This window comes from Setaria viridis, chromosome 5, assembly GCF_005286985.2.
Source record: "Setaria viridis chromosome 5, Setaria_viridis_v4.0, whole genome shotgun sequence".
In the NCBI taxonomy this organism is placed as follows: domain Eukaryota; kingdom Viridiplantae; phylum Streptophyta; class Magnoliopsida; order Poales; family Poaceae; genus Setaria; species Setaria viridis.
Genome location: NC_048267.2, coordinates 26640473 through 26656299, shown reverse-complemented (window position 1 = coordinate 26656299; position 15827 = coordinate 26640473). Strand labels below are relative to the sequence as shown.

At 43.6% G+C, this 15827-nt stretch overlaps 2 protein-coding genes across 3 annotated transcripts; one reads left to right on the top strand and one right to left on the bottom strand.

Moving 5' to 3' along the window:
* Positions 1-427: 427 nt before the first annotated feature.
* LOC117857633 (protein ALTERED PHOSPHATE STARVATION RESPONSE 1) lies at positions 428-5517 on the bottom strand. Of its 2 annotated transcripts, none has more exons than XM_034740408.2 (6): positions 5084-5517; positions 3590-4970; positions 2629-2816; positions 2127-2350; positions 1393-1723; positions 428-1168 (listed from the first exon to the last, which is right to left on the bottom strand). In XM_034740408.2, exons 2-6 carry the CDS (start codon positions 4608-4610, stop codon positions 734-736), a joined length of 2199 nt encoding a protein of 732 aa, XP_034596299.1. In that variant the 5' UTR covers positions 4611-4970; positions 5084-5517; the 3' UTR covers positions 428-733. The 2 variants fall into 2 exon arrangements, with proteins under 2 accessions (XP_034596299.1, XP_034596300.1); XM_034740409.2 differs by having other exon boundaries at positions 5089-5517.
* An 8705-nt stretch (positions 5518-14222) lies between these two features.
* Positions 14223-15398, top strand: LOC117854931 (uncharacterized). The gene is made up of 2 exons (XM_034737191.2): positions 14223-14505; positions 14651-15398. The coding sequence occupies exons 1-2, from the start codon at positions 14380-14382 to the stop codon at positions 15092-15094; spliced, it is 570 nt and encodes a 189-aa protein (XP_034593082.1). The 5' UTR covers positions 14223-14379; the 3' UTR covers positions 15095-15398.
* The last annotated feature ends 429 nt before the right edge of the window (positions 15399-15827 follow it).

Sequence of the window (15827 nt, the reverse complement as noted above, 5' to 3'; positions counted from 1 at the left end):
GTCAAGCTTCACTGGGGAAATCATTTGTCCTGCAAGTAGTATCAATTTTTGGTGGCTATAAACACTGTGTTTATCTTTATATGTAGTATGCAGTTTATAATCTCCAAATTTATATTGATGTCTATATTTTACCTTAAATCTTATTTAAGGAACAACTTTGACAGGTAATTGTCTAAAATTAATATATACAGTAATGTTAACAACCACTGCATAACTCGAAAAAAAATACTTTAGAAGCCTATAAGCATTTTACATATCAGGACCGAGATTCTGAATATGTAAATAGAATCAAGAACTTATTATGTGATGAAAAAACAATAATGCGGTAAATTTTTTGTGCACAGAGTAGTGCTTCCCATGCATTTATTCATGACAAGAAAATCATATGTCGGTTGTGATCCGGGACAGCCTCTAGACACAGGAAATGTATTGCGATGAGTAACATAGCATCACCATATTGTGAGAACATGCTGTTAAAATCTGCATGAATCCTTTCGACAATCCCAGCCACATAATTCAATTATGGTACTTCATATTTCTACCACTAACCTCATAGTAACAACCTCCTCACAAACTGAGACTTTGTGATCTATTCAAGACTAATATGCCCGTATTGACTTAAAAATCATCCCCAAAAACTATTTAAAGAAGTTATAGAAAGAAGGGTATTCACGTGGAACCAGTTTATACTTTGCCTACTTACAATGAATAATCACAGCCATCCAAGCAAGGGTCACGCACAAATGGCTGGCGAAACCGCTCCAGAGTGGCTAACAGCGACTTCACTGCACCTGCTGATACCTTCAAATGCCTGCACGCACACTCCTGAGAATCCCATCAGAGCATGGAACACCTTTGGAAGGCCTGTCTGCAGATTGTTCAGCGTCATGGTTCGGCTTGTCTTTACAGAGGTTAGGTATCTTGCCTTCTCCTCCTCAACCTGCTTTCTAAATGCATCCAATTTCATTTCATTCTTTGATACTGAATACTGATTCTTATTTGGAGGCTGGGCTGAGTTTTGCATTGCATTTTCACTGTGTTTCTCTAACTGGGTCTGGAACTTGCTCTCCATGTTATCTGACTTTTTCTTCAGTTGGCGCTCTTCACTCTGTTGTACAACTATAGAGTGTATGGCTGACATAAAAGTCTTTATTGCTTCAGCTGCTACCTGTTTGAATAAATAAGGGCCGTTTAAAGAGAGGAGCTTGTGAAAATAGCTAAATGGCAAGTGCGATGAAGTTCATGTCAGATGAGTATACTAATCCTTCAGTTCATACATGAAGAATGCATATGTATCTTATTTTGACAAAAAAGAAATGATATATTCTTAATCAAAGGTTCCTGAAAGCTGGATTTCGACTGAAAGAAAAGACCAAGTTGGTTCTACTATACCTTCTCGGGTAGCCTCTCAAGAGCACGCTGGAGTTCCTCGGAGAGACTACGGATTCCGGATGAGCTTTTCATTAAGCCATCATCATCAGGAAGGCAGTCCGTGAGTTTAATCCATTGGTTAAGGATGCTTATGTATTCGCGTTGCAATGTGATGAGATTACAGAAGGCACTGTGCCATCCAGAGACCTCAATTTCCAGCTGAGATGTTGCCTGGAATTGACTGTCACTTGTTGGCTCACCCCCAGGTCTGTTATATAGGAGACTACCTTGCTGAGCAATGTTGTTCTGGACCTGATGACACTCGTACATGTTTCTCCACATATGCACAAGCCTAGGTCAAAATAAGAAAGTTCAGAATAGATAACACGAATGAAATAGTACTGCGATAAGGACTAAGACAGCATAAAGATAACATTTGAGGCATTTACACTGAGCTACAATGATAACTTGTTGCCAGCATTATTGACTATCAACATTCCACGACAAAAGTCACATTATGTACGAGGAAACTAATAACTAATTACAAAAAAGCTTCCGGTCAAAACTATTACAAAAAAGCTCCAGCATGACAACACTCAGAACATGTGACTTATACAAGTTAATAAGCCATACTTGGGAGTTCCGATAACTTACCAGCTAATGTTAATACAATAATAAGTACCAAGTGAATGTTTCTTTTAAAATAGCAGGTTTTACCGTAGGAGTATTTTAGTTAGCTAACTTCTGGAGCTTACCCTGCAGATAATTCAATAATCTGAGGATACAACTCCTCGTCTCTGAGCTTTGATATGGAAAAACACGCCAAACTCACAGCTTCCTCCAATGAAATTATCCGAGTTTGCAATTCCTCAATAGCATCCCGAACTCTTTCTGCATGTAGCTTATCATGGTCCCCTGATTCCAGCTTTTGTAGCATTGAGATGTGCCTTTTGTACTGGAGCCTTGCAAATTCTTCATCCTGCAAGACAAAGGATAGTAAAAATCAACAATGTGTTCACCTTTGGTAAACCAATAAAATGGAAGCCTGTAAACATTTTGTCATCATGCTGTTGTGCTCTCTTGTTAATAGAACAGAAAAAAGGTGCTATTCATTGTTCAAGAAACAATTTCCCAGATAAACTGTGGCACCTCAAAGTCTCGCTAACAGCCTTTTACTGACTGCACTGGGTAATGCATCCCATACATTCAGTGGAAAATAGACCCACTACAAATAATGCTAGGAGTCTGATAGTTCACCTTGACTAACTTATAGAGTTTTTGCTCCTCATCATAAAGCTTCTCCAGTGTTTTGCCATGGTAACCGTATCCAGAGGCATCACTTGACTTCAGAACTGAGGATTCACTGTTAGCATGCTGAGATTTGAAAGACCAGCTCCAAGAAAGTGTGGAGAAAACCTTTGCAGATTTGGAATTTTTTCCTGTAACTGGAAAAATAAACAACATTATTCAGTGTTTGGCTGAACCAAGAAAGACAATGTCTCTGTCCTTTCTTTTTCACCCTACTACAACAGCATAATGTATTAACCGTCACTTTCCATGGATGTAATACATTTACGCAAAATAATATTTTGGAGAACCAAAATGTACGTAGACCAGAAGCTCCATAGGTTAACTAAAACAAATAAAAGATTATAGGTTCATAAGCATGAATTTCTGCTCCTAAAGAATATATGAACATCGAATCCCATAAAGCTTAAAACTAGATCAAATTAAGACAGGTTGTTGTGCATAAACGATTTGTTTGCTGATCTTTTCATTTGGAGACAGTTGATGAGCATTCACTGCAACTTGCTTAAGCCTCATCTATTGAGGTCATGTGGTTGTTTCTGTAAGGGTCCGGATGTTCTCTCTCTCTTCAATACAAAGATACATCCCCTTTTCCGAGTCTGGATTCTTAGGGAACAGTGGGACAGTGATATGAATGAATAATGTCAAAAGCAGAAATCCATGACTTGTGGTCACATTAAATCAACTCAATTCTATACCAGTTGAGGACTATGGATATCTTGTCATCGATTTCATTTCTCAGGGTGTAACACATTTACATTGACCTAATATCAACTAGGTTGCTTTATGATTTATAGACTTCTCCAAAAGAGTATTGACACCACCCAAAAAGTAAAGGAGCATACAGCAGAAGCCATTGACTGACATCTCAAAAATATGTATAAAATGACAGTACATGGACATATATTACCTTTCTTTGTCTCAATCTCTAAGGCATCCGGCCGCCCACCAGCAGAATCCAAAAGAATGACAACATCGCTCCCACTTGCTGCTGCTTTCAGAAAGTACTCGTCGATCTCCTTAACAATCTGTACAAGTGACTTCTGATTCCTCCAAGGCACTGACGTAGAGTCTGAATCCTTTGTTACCCAGCCCACCATTGAAGAGTTGTCATCACCCAGAGCCCTACTCTTCACTGGATTCATCTGGACCCTATTCACAACGCCATCATCATTGTCAAGCACACTTTCATCCTCCTCTCCATCAAATTCGAGGTTTGTCTCCACCCAAGGATCATCATCCATGGTAACCTGTGAGGCCACTTCTCTATCGTTCCTATCAGCAAATGGAGATGGAAAATTCAAGGAGTTGTAAGGATCCAAGTCCTCCCATGCTACACCTGGTGGGAGGGGTGGGGGTAGAGGAGTTGAGCAGCTGTCAGTATCATCATCATCTTCATCTTCATCCATAGAAGCATCCCCGTGGAGCTCATCATCCCTCTTCTCCATCTTTCTTGTTCTTATCCTAGGTGGACTAAAAGCCAGAGGTGGTGGGAGGAGCTCATCATCCCTCTTCTCCACCTTTCTTATTCTTATCCCTGGTGGACTAAAAGCCAGAGATGGTGGTGGGAGCTCATTATCCCTCTTCTCCATCTTTCTTACGGTGGTTATTGGACTAAAAGGCAGAGGCGGCGGGGGGCGCGGCGAGGGTGGCATTGAGGATGTCATCGATGGTTCAGGAGGAGGCGGTGGTGGAGGAGGAGGAGGCGATGCAGGTGCCGCAAGGCCTACAGGTGGCTGCTGTGACAATGCAGACTCCAGTTCGGCAAAATCTCGGAGAGTGGCTCCTGTGTTGCGGAGGGCGTGCAGGTACGCAATGTGTGCAGCTGCAAGCTCAGGACGTCGGCGCACCAGCTGCTTCATGAGCTGCCTCCTGTCCTTGCACCTCCTCACGGGCTCCTCATTGTCCACTTTGGAGTTGGAGCAACCCATCTGCCACCAACGAGCACAAATTCCCCACCGATGGCCTCAGGAGAATGCAGGATGCAGCACCAACTGGAACTCCCAATTTGGTACCTTCTCTTGGCTCGATCAAAGTTGACTGGAATTGGTAAAAATCTGCACCAGAATTCCAGAGAGCAGACACTATCGAGCCACAGCTCCAAATCATGGAGCGCGCAAATGAAACAAAAATTTCCGGATGGGCTTCCCTGATTCCTGCTAAATTTACTGAAATTGCCCCCAAATTCGCCTAAAAGTCGCGGCCAAGAAATTGCTCCTCCTCTCGAACAAGCCAACAACCGGTCACAAAAACTACCGATTTCCTTGCATCAACATTCGATGGAGCTGGAACTGAAACCAGACAGACAAAAGAGTCAATCCAAAACTGAAGAATCTGCTGCAGCAGGAGGAAAACGGGGAGCCGATTCCCGAATACAGGTGAGCTGTGGCTGCTTGCCTTATACCTTACCAGAGTGTGCTTCGATCGAAGAAACGCTCCGCGGTGAGCAACCTTGGCCGGCTTGGAAGCTAAGCAGGGCTGAAAAAAGAAGGATCTACACAAGCGGAGGAGAAGAATATGCCAAGATAAAGAAAAGAGGGAGGCGTTGGTAATGGCATCATGTGATTCTTACGCGCTCCCAAGAACCCATCCCTCCTTTCCCCCTCCCTCCTCTCTCCCGGGCAGTAGGTGGCAATGGGGGAGATAGAAAGAGGAGCGGCCGGCAATTGGGAGTTGGGGGGAGGAGAGAGAGAGAGGGATCAGCCAGCGGCGGCAGCCGGCAGGAGGAGCAGGAGGCAGAGGGAGAGATAGAAAGGAAGGGAAAGAGAAAGAGAAGGCGTGGGATTCGGTTTGTGCAATAAAGTAGTGGGAGGGGGGAGGAAATTGTGCAGCGCAGGGGTGGAGTGGTGGTGCCGTGGTGGTGTAGGAATGTGGTCAGAGCTGCTGCTTTCCACCACTGTCACCGAAACTCCCCGCCACTTGTCCACTCTTTTTTTTTTTCTGTTGCTGCCCTCTGTTATTGTTAGATCCACACCGTCCCATCACGGGTCGCATAAATGAGGTCTTGTTTACTTCCCAATTTGGGATAGGCAAAATGCGCAACTATAGCGTTTCATTTGTATTTGTAAATTATTGTCCAAATATTGACTAATTAGGCTCAAAAGATTCGTCTCGCAAAGTACAACAAAACTGTGCAATTAGTTTTTGATTTCGTCTACATTTAGTACTCCATGCATGTACCGCAAGTTTGATGTGATGGGGAATCTTCTTTTTGCATAGTGTCAAAGTTGGGAGTTTGGAGGGAAGTAAACATGGCCTGAGTTAGAGCAACCCAAAAGCTCCCTTAAAATTGCCCCAAAACCTTATTTAGGGGGAAAATAAAAAAAACTTACCTCCAACAGCTCCCCCATCCTTCCTGTAAAAATACACGGATGCTAAAAACACATCTGTCGCCCCACATATATGCGGGGGATTGGTCCTTCCCCAATCGCCCCGAACTCCTTCCCGCGTGCTATCCGTTCCCACGTGCAGTGAGTGGAGGCGGGAGAGCGGCGCGGTGGAGACGCCGGCACACGCCATTGCTGGAGCGGCGGCGGCGGCGGTGTGGTGAAGAGGCAGGAGCTGTCTGGCCGCCTCGGAGGCGGAGCAGCACACCGGTATCCTATCCCATCCATGATACGGGGTTGAGGAAGAGCATATCACGAGCTGCGACAAAGCGGTGAGCCTCTAGACTAGCGGAGCCCGACCTCCATTGACGCGCAATGGCTAGGAGGTGGCTGCCTTGAGCCACAGCTTTGGCCTTTTGTAGTGCTCACTATTAGTCACAGCCCCGCGACGCGCTCTGCCTTGGGCTTTGGCATCGGTGGAGGGGAGCGGAGGCGGACGGAGTTTCTCTTGTGTCGAAGGCAATGGGGTAGGGGCGACGCGCAGAGGGAGGTGGCGGCGGTGGCGAGGAGTCCGCTCGGGACGAAGAGTCTGGAGAGCCCCTTTTGAACAACCCATTCAACATCCGACGGTGCGGAAAAAAACAGGCGACGTGGCCCAATACCATGCTCGAGGTTGGCTCAAGCTTCGAAGAAAAAGACAATGAGACGGGGAAGAAGAAGAAAGAATGAGATGGGGGAGCAGGGAGGCGCGGGCTGGGCCCAATTACAATGATGTGGTCTGTTTTGAAATATTGGTTAGCGATCTGTTGTGGGTTGATATGTTTTTGGGAAAAAAACTTTTTGTAAGAACCATAGTTTTGGGGAATAATTTTTTGAAAAACTCTTAAAGTTGCTCTTAATAACAGCTTAATTAACGATGGTTAGCACTGTACTAAAACGAAAATGGGGGCCGCATGGGAGGGGGAATTCATCGAGCTGCGTGTGTAAGGTTCTATTGCAGGACTGTTTTTTTTTTCTACCGGCAACACACACATATTTTGGAATGATGACCAAGCTGCACTTTTATGATGTCCTAATTTATCACGCTAACGTCCGACGGAGCAATTGGGGTGGATACACGCAAATCACTTTGTTGATTCACCATATAATTTGTGATTATCTAGGTTGGTGGGTTGTCCATGCGCACTGATCAAGCTGCGCTTTTATGATGTTCTAATTTATCGTACTAACGTTCGACGGAGCAATGGAGTGAACATGCGGAACTCACTTTGTCGATTCACCGGATATTTTGTGATTATTTAGCTTGGTTGGCTGTCCATGCGAAGCCAGAAGCCAGACGTAAAGAATCGAATTACAGACGTTCCCCATTTTTACTAGGAACAAGAATTATGTTGTAAGAATTGACCAAGCTATATTAATTTTTGACTAAGCAACCCTCGGGCGTAAAACCATATTGTTTGTGAACTGTGATTATCTATGTTGGTTGACCGGCCAAACGAAGCAAAATATGTAAAGAATAGTATCGAGCAGCTAAATGGTCCACAACATCCTTCAGAATCCCAGATAGAATGGTCCATGCTCGTGGGGTGGGGAAAAAAAGGTGGATATACTTTAGGTTAAGTACACACGCCTCCCTAACAATCCTACAGCTCCGTGCCATCGCAATGGCGCTTCTAGAATCGGGTGAGACACAAGTTTGGGTTAGCTTGCGGGTGGCGCTAGCAGTTTCCCCAGGCTCACACACTGGAGAGCAGAGAAGAAAGGCAAGGACGGTGGGGGAGCACGGCACGGCATGTGGTAGCACCAGCACGCACCGGCTACCGGCTAGGAGTATTTGGCGGAGAGATTTGGATAAACACGAGCCACCGAAACCGAGCGGAGAACTAATCGCCAGCTCTCGCGGCTGCGCGTCAGGCGTCATCGCAGAAATTCGTAACCGCCGCCGAAGCTGACACGCGACTGCACATGTAGCTAGCTTGGCGTGTCACCCTCGTCCCGTACGTGTCCGACGTTACCATCTCTCGTCATCTCGATCGGTAGAACGTTTCGAACAGATTAATTAATCTTTCGGTTAGGCGCGGCAATTGCTGCAGAACAGGGGGCGAGTAAAGTAACGACGACATTGCACCGACAAGTTGACGCACGAAATTGGGTTAGGGCATCTCCATTGCAAATTAAATGCAAAGTTTTAATAAGGTTGCTCAGGAACGTTTGGATCCTTAGCTAAAGTTTAATCCATGTCACATCAAATATTCGGAGACTAATTAGGATGACTAAATATTAGTTAATTATAAACTAATTGCACAGATGGAGGTTAAATGGCAAGACGAATCTATTAAGCCTAATTAATCCATCATTAGCAAATGGTTACTGTAGTAGCACATTGTTAAATCATGGACTAATTAGACTTAATATCGCCATTTAGCCTCCATATGTGCAATCGATTTTTTAAATAGTTTATGTTTAATACTCTTAATTAGTATCTAAACATTCGATGTGACAGGTGCTAAAGTTTAACCTGGCAACCAAACGACCCTTAATTATATTGCAAAGAAAAAAAAAGCTAGTACAAATTATATGCAGCTGTACATGCATGTATGCATCTATCAATAAATAAGAGGTGTTCCAATTGGACACGAGTGGTCTGGCTAGATTCTTTCTTTTGAATCGTTTTTGCATATTAATTTCAAAAAGAAGAATCATTTGCATATATGTATAAGCATCGTCTTGTAGGGTATTAGAGGTGCTCGTCCGGGCACTTGCGGCAAAGTTTTCTTCTTGTCCTGCGTAGCTATTTGATGAAGGTAGTTGGGGCGTCAGTCCTCATTCGAAATACATTAAGAGAGAGAATCGTATATGAAAAGAAAATAGCAATAATGCACCCGGGCAGGATTATTACACATTGGACATACGCGTTAAGCACTATCGTACGAAAAATTAAATGTTTTTGGTATGTCCTTCCGGATTACTACCAAATCGGCTACCAGTATGACAAAGCTCAAGATGGGCATCAAGGCTATGTTTGGCGCAGAGATCATTAAATTTTTAAGATTATTTTAATCTAATCTCGAATCAACACGGAAGATCCTGGAAACCCACAAAAGCACAAGCACATGGCACGTGACCGTAGCTCCCTGCACGGCCGGTGTACACCCGTATGGCCGTCGCTGGAGTGTTTTCCAGGCCAAGCCGCGCCGCTCGGGAATGATGGCATGTTCGGCCGGAAATGATGGCGGGGTATTTGGTGGAGTGGATCCTGGATGGGTGCCGACACGGTGGCACGCCTCCTCCCATCTCCAAGCACCAAGCCATGGAGCAGCATGTGACAGCCGCGGGCAACTCATTAATAGCCTCCAGCTCAGCGTCGTTGCTTTTTCTTAAAAGAAGGGGGGTCCTAGATTTGGGGGGAAAAGAGGAGTGGAAGCTGCTGCAGGTTGCACAATCTATCCACCAGCACCACCAAGGTAAATTCCTTGTCAACGTACATACACGTAGTCCCCAGAAAACTTCAATTTAGGGACTCTCTTTGTTGTAACTTTTTCCCCTCCTCATTGCACATATAATTTTATTTTATTAATATATAACCAGTAGGAGCTTGCTCCTCCTATTCCCACCCCCCAAAAAAAACTTCAATTTATGAGTATTTTTTAGCGTGTTTTTATATATGCTATGTACGAAAATACAATAAGGAAAATACAACCTCACATAGAGCTGACCGTGTGTACCATCGCAACTCCTAAAATTATGAGAGCCCTTTTATACTTATATTATACTAGGCTATACTACGCAATTTAGAGTACTAGTGTTTGAAAAGAATAAGTATAAAAACATCCCAAGTTAATTAATTATATACTATTGGAAACTTCACCCATAGTATGGGTAGTATACATGAATAGTATAGATAGTACTATAAGGATATTATGGGAAGAACACAAATGACATCATTGTAATATTTTTTGTGAGTAAAGTGCATAGCCGGATTTGTCCGGATGTATCACTTAGATCCGTACACTTAAAATGTAGATCTAGCTCCATAAATCTAAACTCGATGCCATTTAGGTCACTATACTCTCAAAATGTATATCTAACCTCCTAAAATTAGTTTCGGGTGTCATCTAAATCCACATACTCTCTAAAAGCATTGTCGGCCCAATTAAATTGGTAAAACCTTATTTGTATATACATAAAATTTAATTATAGTCAACTAAAGTGAATTTCAGCTCAATGTATGTAGAGAATATTGATGTGCTGAATCCAGAATGCTCGATGATCTTTTACTTTGGAGACAATATCTTAGCTTGCTAGGTGTGTATGACAGTCGTGCTATATTATTCTTGGAAAATTGTTCAAATTTAAATAACTTGCAGTTGCACTTACCAAACTAAGACCATGGGCTTATAAGCTCCGTAAATTACAAGATGAATATTGGTTGAAGCTAAATGGGCAATAAAACAAGTCAGGAAATGTGCAAATAAAACTAATGGCTTGCTTGAAAGCACAAAATTTGATCTTATCATGTTCTATTGGTGGGATGAGTCTAGGGACCTAAATGACACTTGAAGCTAAATTTAAGTGGTAAATTGCATTGTGAGAGTATAGGGATCTAAATAACATCCGAGGCAAATTTTAGAGAGCCGAATATGCATTTTGAGAGTACGGGGATCTAAGTGCTACAGCTGGACAAATTAAGGACCGGCCATGCACTTTACTCATATTTCTTATGATGCAATAATTACTAATTTATTCGTAATAATAGATGGTTAAACCATCTCTATACTATATACCACTAAATAGTAGTATAAGGTATCAGGAGCTTAATTACGAAAGATGCCTTTAACATTAGGGTTCCATTTGCTTAGTGGAACACGCTAGGGGGTGATTGGTTCGCTGTATCTAGTCCAACTAAGCTCTCCAGATGCAAGGTGATTGGTTGCCTGGACCGGCCTTTGGACCTAGCTCACAGGGTGCAAAAAGGGTCTCCCGGCCAGGCTCCGCAGATACAAGAGAAATGAGTGTTTCTGGCTGGCCAGGCTTGCGCGAGCGCAATGGATGCACGAACCTGTGTAAAAACTAGCTTGCCGTGTGTACGTGAAGGCAACCAATCAGTGTCTCCTTTCATCGCGGATGAACTGAACGAGCAAACCAATCATGCTGGTATCGCATGCGCCGGATCTGGCCAACCGTGACCTAGCTCTCTCGTGCAAGCCAATCTTTTTCACGGCTCGATAGAGAATTTGATAAGCTAATGATTTTTTGATAAGCTAATAATTTTTTTCCGTCTTTCATAATACGGTTAACCACCATGTTAACTAATCGATTACGAAAAATTGGATCGGATTTTGCGATTCTTTTTTCTGAAGTACCTCGACGTGACATGAGCGTGAAAGAGGTTCAAGAATCCGTTTTCTTTTTATTTATAAGGGTTAAAACGAATCACTTATCTTTTTTTTGACTTTTTGACCCCATATCGTTGGGTGGATCTCGAAAGATAGGAAAGATCTCCCTCCAAGCCGTAGATACGAAGCCAACCAATCACCCCCTAAACTCTTACTCGAGAGCACCAAAATAGGTGGAAGCCTAATGATGATGGCACTATCAGACTTTTGTGATGACCAATGATGCAGGGCAATAATCCTCTCCATTCATGACATTATTTTTCTAGACATCAGCATCTGTGACGATGGTACTGGGCTACTGGCCTATTTCTACCTTTCCAAATGGTGTTAGGAAATTCTAAGAGAAAACTAATGATATAGTGATTTTTTTCTCAGTCCATCGTACGGTATATTTTCCTTGCGACAAGCAAGGTCCTCTAATGTGCTCAAAATGACAAGTACAGGAGTATAATCTCCACTAGCAAACCGTTAAAGATCTAAAGGTTACTATCAAACAGTCCCTTTCTAGTGTAGAAAGATCTGAAGGTTTCCTTGGCAATCTCCCAGGAACCTCTCCCTTTTCCTCCTTGCTCCACTTATTACCTCTGATTTACACATATCTTGATGCTGACTGTCCAACTGCAGAACACCGGTAGGCTCGATGTACATGATGAGGTCCACCAACTAATGCTTCATCCTAAATGAAATATCCAAAAATGTCAACGGAACAGAGCATATCTGTGGATGTGTATGTGGATATATATACTACATGTATCTGTAAAAACTCTCAGTACAGCTTTCAGCTATTCACCAATCACTCTAATTCCTAGCACCCTAAACACCCAAAATTGTCTGAAAAGTAAAAATACTATCATCTGCATCCACGGATCCACCACATGGGGATGGACCAAAGGAATCCAACTGTCATGTATCTGATTGTGCCACTGTGGAGTTAGGTCTCAATTACGAATGTGACCTTCAGCTCTCATAGCAACGCTGGTGATGGAGTTACTTTTCACCCAAAACCAAGTGGATTTTACATACATGGCGATAAGATAATTGCTGCTGATCAATTAGGTTATCGTGACTATTGCAGTTTCGTCAGCCGTTCCACTTTCTTACAGAGCTCGTCCCCGGCAAGACCTATTTCTGTCAGATAGTTCACATGTACTTGAGTTCGAAAGAGAAGAAAAAAAAAAAGTGAAGAGGTGACTGTCACCAAGGGCACAGGGCAAATATGACACCTGAAAAAAACACAAAGCCAGATCTTACCTTTGATGTTCCCCGTTTTCTTTGGCAGAAGAGTGGAATTATAACCATACCCAACAGTTTACAGCAGAACAGAAAGAGGTAAATTTCTTCACCCAAATTCTCCCTCCTCATCAGCTCAAGGCCAGGAAGTGAAAATAGGCAAGAAATCTCCTGCTCTATTGGTAAATACTGTATGTCATTTCAATCAACTTAGAATTAGTGATTTCTAGGTAGTCAAGATGGCCACCAGTCACCACCTGTTGCAGCTGAACCTGCAGGAAACCAATCCGCCACGCTGTTGGTTTATCTTGTGGGCCTGTGGCAGTTGAGATGGGCCTTCGGCCCACTCTACTAAGGTGGTTTGTGTGTGATCCCCAGCGTGGCTGCCCTGTTTCTCAACCCTGAAAAGCAACCAATAAAAACGAAGAGGGTCTAAAAAAAACCTATAAAAACGAAGAGAAACAACCACAAAATTCTTCAGAACTTCTACTCGTTTGTTTTCGGTGGGTATCTTGTTGAAAGCAGCTCTTAGCAACCCACTTTTTAAGCCATGTGATCAAGATTCAATGACTCATCGCCTCAACCTTTCCGAATCGCTTGTCCTCAGCAGCCACGCCTGCCACCACCACCGAGCCTACCTTCCCAATTTTTAGGTTGGAGTCTTGGAGATTGGAGGGAGATTTGGAGTCTAAACTCTAGTCCTGAGCCCCACAACTACACTACATAATCTGTGGCTCACTTGAAGAAAGGGGAGTAATTTAATATTCGTCTGAAGCCACAGAACCCATGTGTCAACACAATACCTTGTGTAAGAAGGTTGGCTAAAGCTTGATTAAGCTTGAGCTCAGCTAAAGAGGTTTAGGAAAATATATCGAAACCAGAAGGACTAGAAAACGCATAGCGAGCCTTAACTATATCTTTCGATTTCTAGCTCGTTAGGTTTGCAAGGTTGCGTCTAGGCTCGAACCAGAGTGAGCTTTGATATTTTTTTTCAACTGATTAATCTACGATTAGCCAACGATTTTCTATTTTTGCACGTGATATATGTGGCTAATTTTTGTCAAATAAATCTACCGTCATTTTACTTGTAAAAAGCGGCTAATAATGTCAGTAACTTAGACAACAATGTGGCGGACCGGTGGCCAAATCAAGTGCTCCCTCCGATTTATAATATATGTATTTTTAAAATTCTTATTGTCAAATATGTTTAACTTTGACAATATAAGATAGGTGTTTATAGCTTTACTATAAAACATACTTTCGGAATATTTAATTATCTATCATGAAGTTCTTATCATATTTCAAAGAAACTATTGGTTAAAGTCACCTTATAGACCATGTCCTAAACGGCATGCAGTTTGAACCGGGAAGAATACACAGGACCATGAAGAAGTTTAAAAATCTCAAATTGGATAAGGGCTTTACAACTAGCTTGAAGATTGGTAAAATATGAGGCGTGGGCAAAGGCCATGTGCTTGGCTGTGGTACAGTGGTTGCTTGTTCAGTTGTGTGGCCTGTGGGCAGGCCGGTAGGGAACGTCGCCGCGACATATTTGTGGCTTGGTTTCGCTCACTTCGCCCGTGGGTCCAGCCGAAAGATAAGCCCCTCTACCAGTGGTCACATTCAGATTTCTTCGATTGCTGCGGACAGCGAAACAGGGAGCCGTGCGGAAAAAAAAAACAGTGTTGGGAACACAGGGCAGGACCAAATTGCGTTGTTGCAGCCGGGGAGAAGAGTAGGAAGAAGAAATGGCTGCGATACCAGCAGCGATCTCCGGCTGCTGCTCTTCGTCTCGGCTGTCCCAGCCTGCTGGCCTCCTGCCATCCTCGAGCCGACGGCGCTTCAAGGTGACGGCCATGGCGCCCAAGAAGAAGGTAAATTGGTCTCTCGCAGCTCCGCCCACATTTCCCGGTTTGGATTCCATCACATCCCTCGCAAATCCCAACCAGACTTTTGCTGAAATTCACCATGCCAAAAGTGCCAAGCTCCTCAAGCTGCTCGTGTTGATTCCTCGTGCAGGTGAACCGGTACGACGAGAACTGGTCGAAGCAGTGGTTCGGCGCGGGCATCTTCGCGGAGGGGAGCGAGGAGGTGTCGGTGGACGTGTTCAAGAAGCTGGAGCGGCGCAAGGTGCTGAGCACGGTGGAGAAGGCCGGCCTGCTGTCCAAGGCCGAGGAGCTGGGCGTCACGCTCTCCTCGCTGGAGCAGCTGGGCCTGCTCTCCAAGGCCGAGGACCTGGGCCTGCTCAGCCTCGTCGAGACCGCGGCGGGCACGTCCCCCTCCGTGCTCGCGTCCATCTCGCTGCCGCTCCTCGTCGCCGCCGTCGCCGAGGTGGTCGTCGTGCCCGACGACTCCGTCGCGCTCGTCGCCGTCCAGGCCGTCGTCGCCGCCGTGCTCGCGGCCGGGGCCGCCGGGCTGTTCGTGGGGTCCGTCGTGCTCGCCGGCCTGCAGGAGTCGGATTGATCAGCGGCTGCTCGCTCGCCGATAGCTTCGCGGAGCTAGGTAAACCATGCTGCGTACGCCGTCGTCAGCGCTACCGCATCCGAGTAATTAAGCCTTGTAGCATAGGATCGTTATTGTTAACAATTAATGGAATTATGTGATGCAATGTAATAGCCTTTTGGTATTTACTCCATGCAATGTAAGTGTGAAATGCTGAAGAAAGTACGGTGAAAGGGATGGTCGCTTTCCTTGTACAGTTGGGGGATCATGAAGTGTTTCTTCTGTTTGCCCAATGCAAATACAGGCATCTGTGTGCTTGTACCTACCATCAGGTATCAGATTTTGATGTCATATACTCCCTTTAAATATTTATTACTTTTATTCACAATATTTGATCATTCATCTTATTACAAATTTTAATATAAATATACAAAAAATAATTCATGCTTAAAATATCTTTATTATTTAAGTCACAAAACAAAACAAACGGTACTTATGTATATATTTTTAAAATAAGATAAATGTTCAAATGTTGTGACTAAAAAGTACTCTCTCCGTTCCAGAATATAGCTACGTTTAGATTTTTTCAAAATCAAACATTTTCAACTTTGACTGCGAATAGAGAAATAATCATAGAGATTGATACCATAAAAAATAATGTTAGTAGATTTATCATGAAACCAAGTATAATATATAACCTTTTCTATTTGAAATGAATCATTTTTTGAGGTACTGTTGGTCAAAGTTAAAAAGA

Excerpts from the sequence above, each read along its gene's own strand:
- LOC117857633 (XM_034740408.2), bottom strand. The coding sequence starts at position 4,610 with ATGGGTTGCTCCAACTCCAAAGTGGACAATGAGGAGCCCGTGAGGAGG. Across the intron at positions 2,817-3,589 it reads AGAGATTGAGACAAAGAAAG|TTACAGGAAAAAATTCCAAA; the intron begins GTAATATATGTC and ends TTATTTTTCCAG. Across the intron at positions 1,724-2,126 it reads ATTATTGAATTATCTGCAGG|GCTTGTGCATATGTGGAGAA; the intron begins GTAAGCTCCAGA and ends ATTTTGACCTAG.
- LOC117854931 (XM_034737191.2), top strand. The coding sequence starts at position 14,380 with ATGGCTGCGATACCAGCAGCGATCTCCGGCTGCTGCTCTTCGTCTCGG. Across the intron at positions 14,506-14,650 it reads CCATGGCGCCCAAGAAGAAG|GTGAACCGGTACGACGAGAA; the intron begins GTAAATTGGTCT and ends TTCCTCGTGCAG.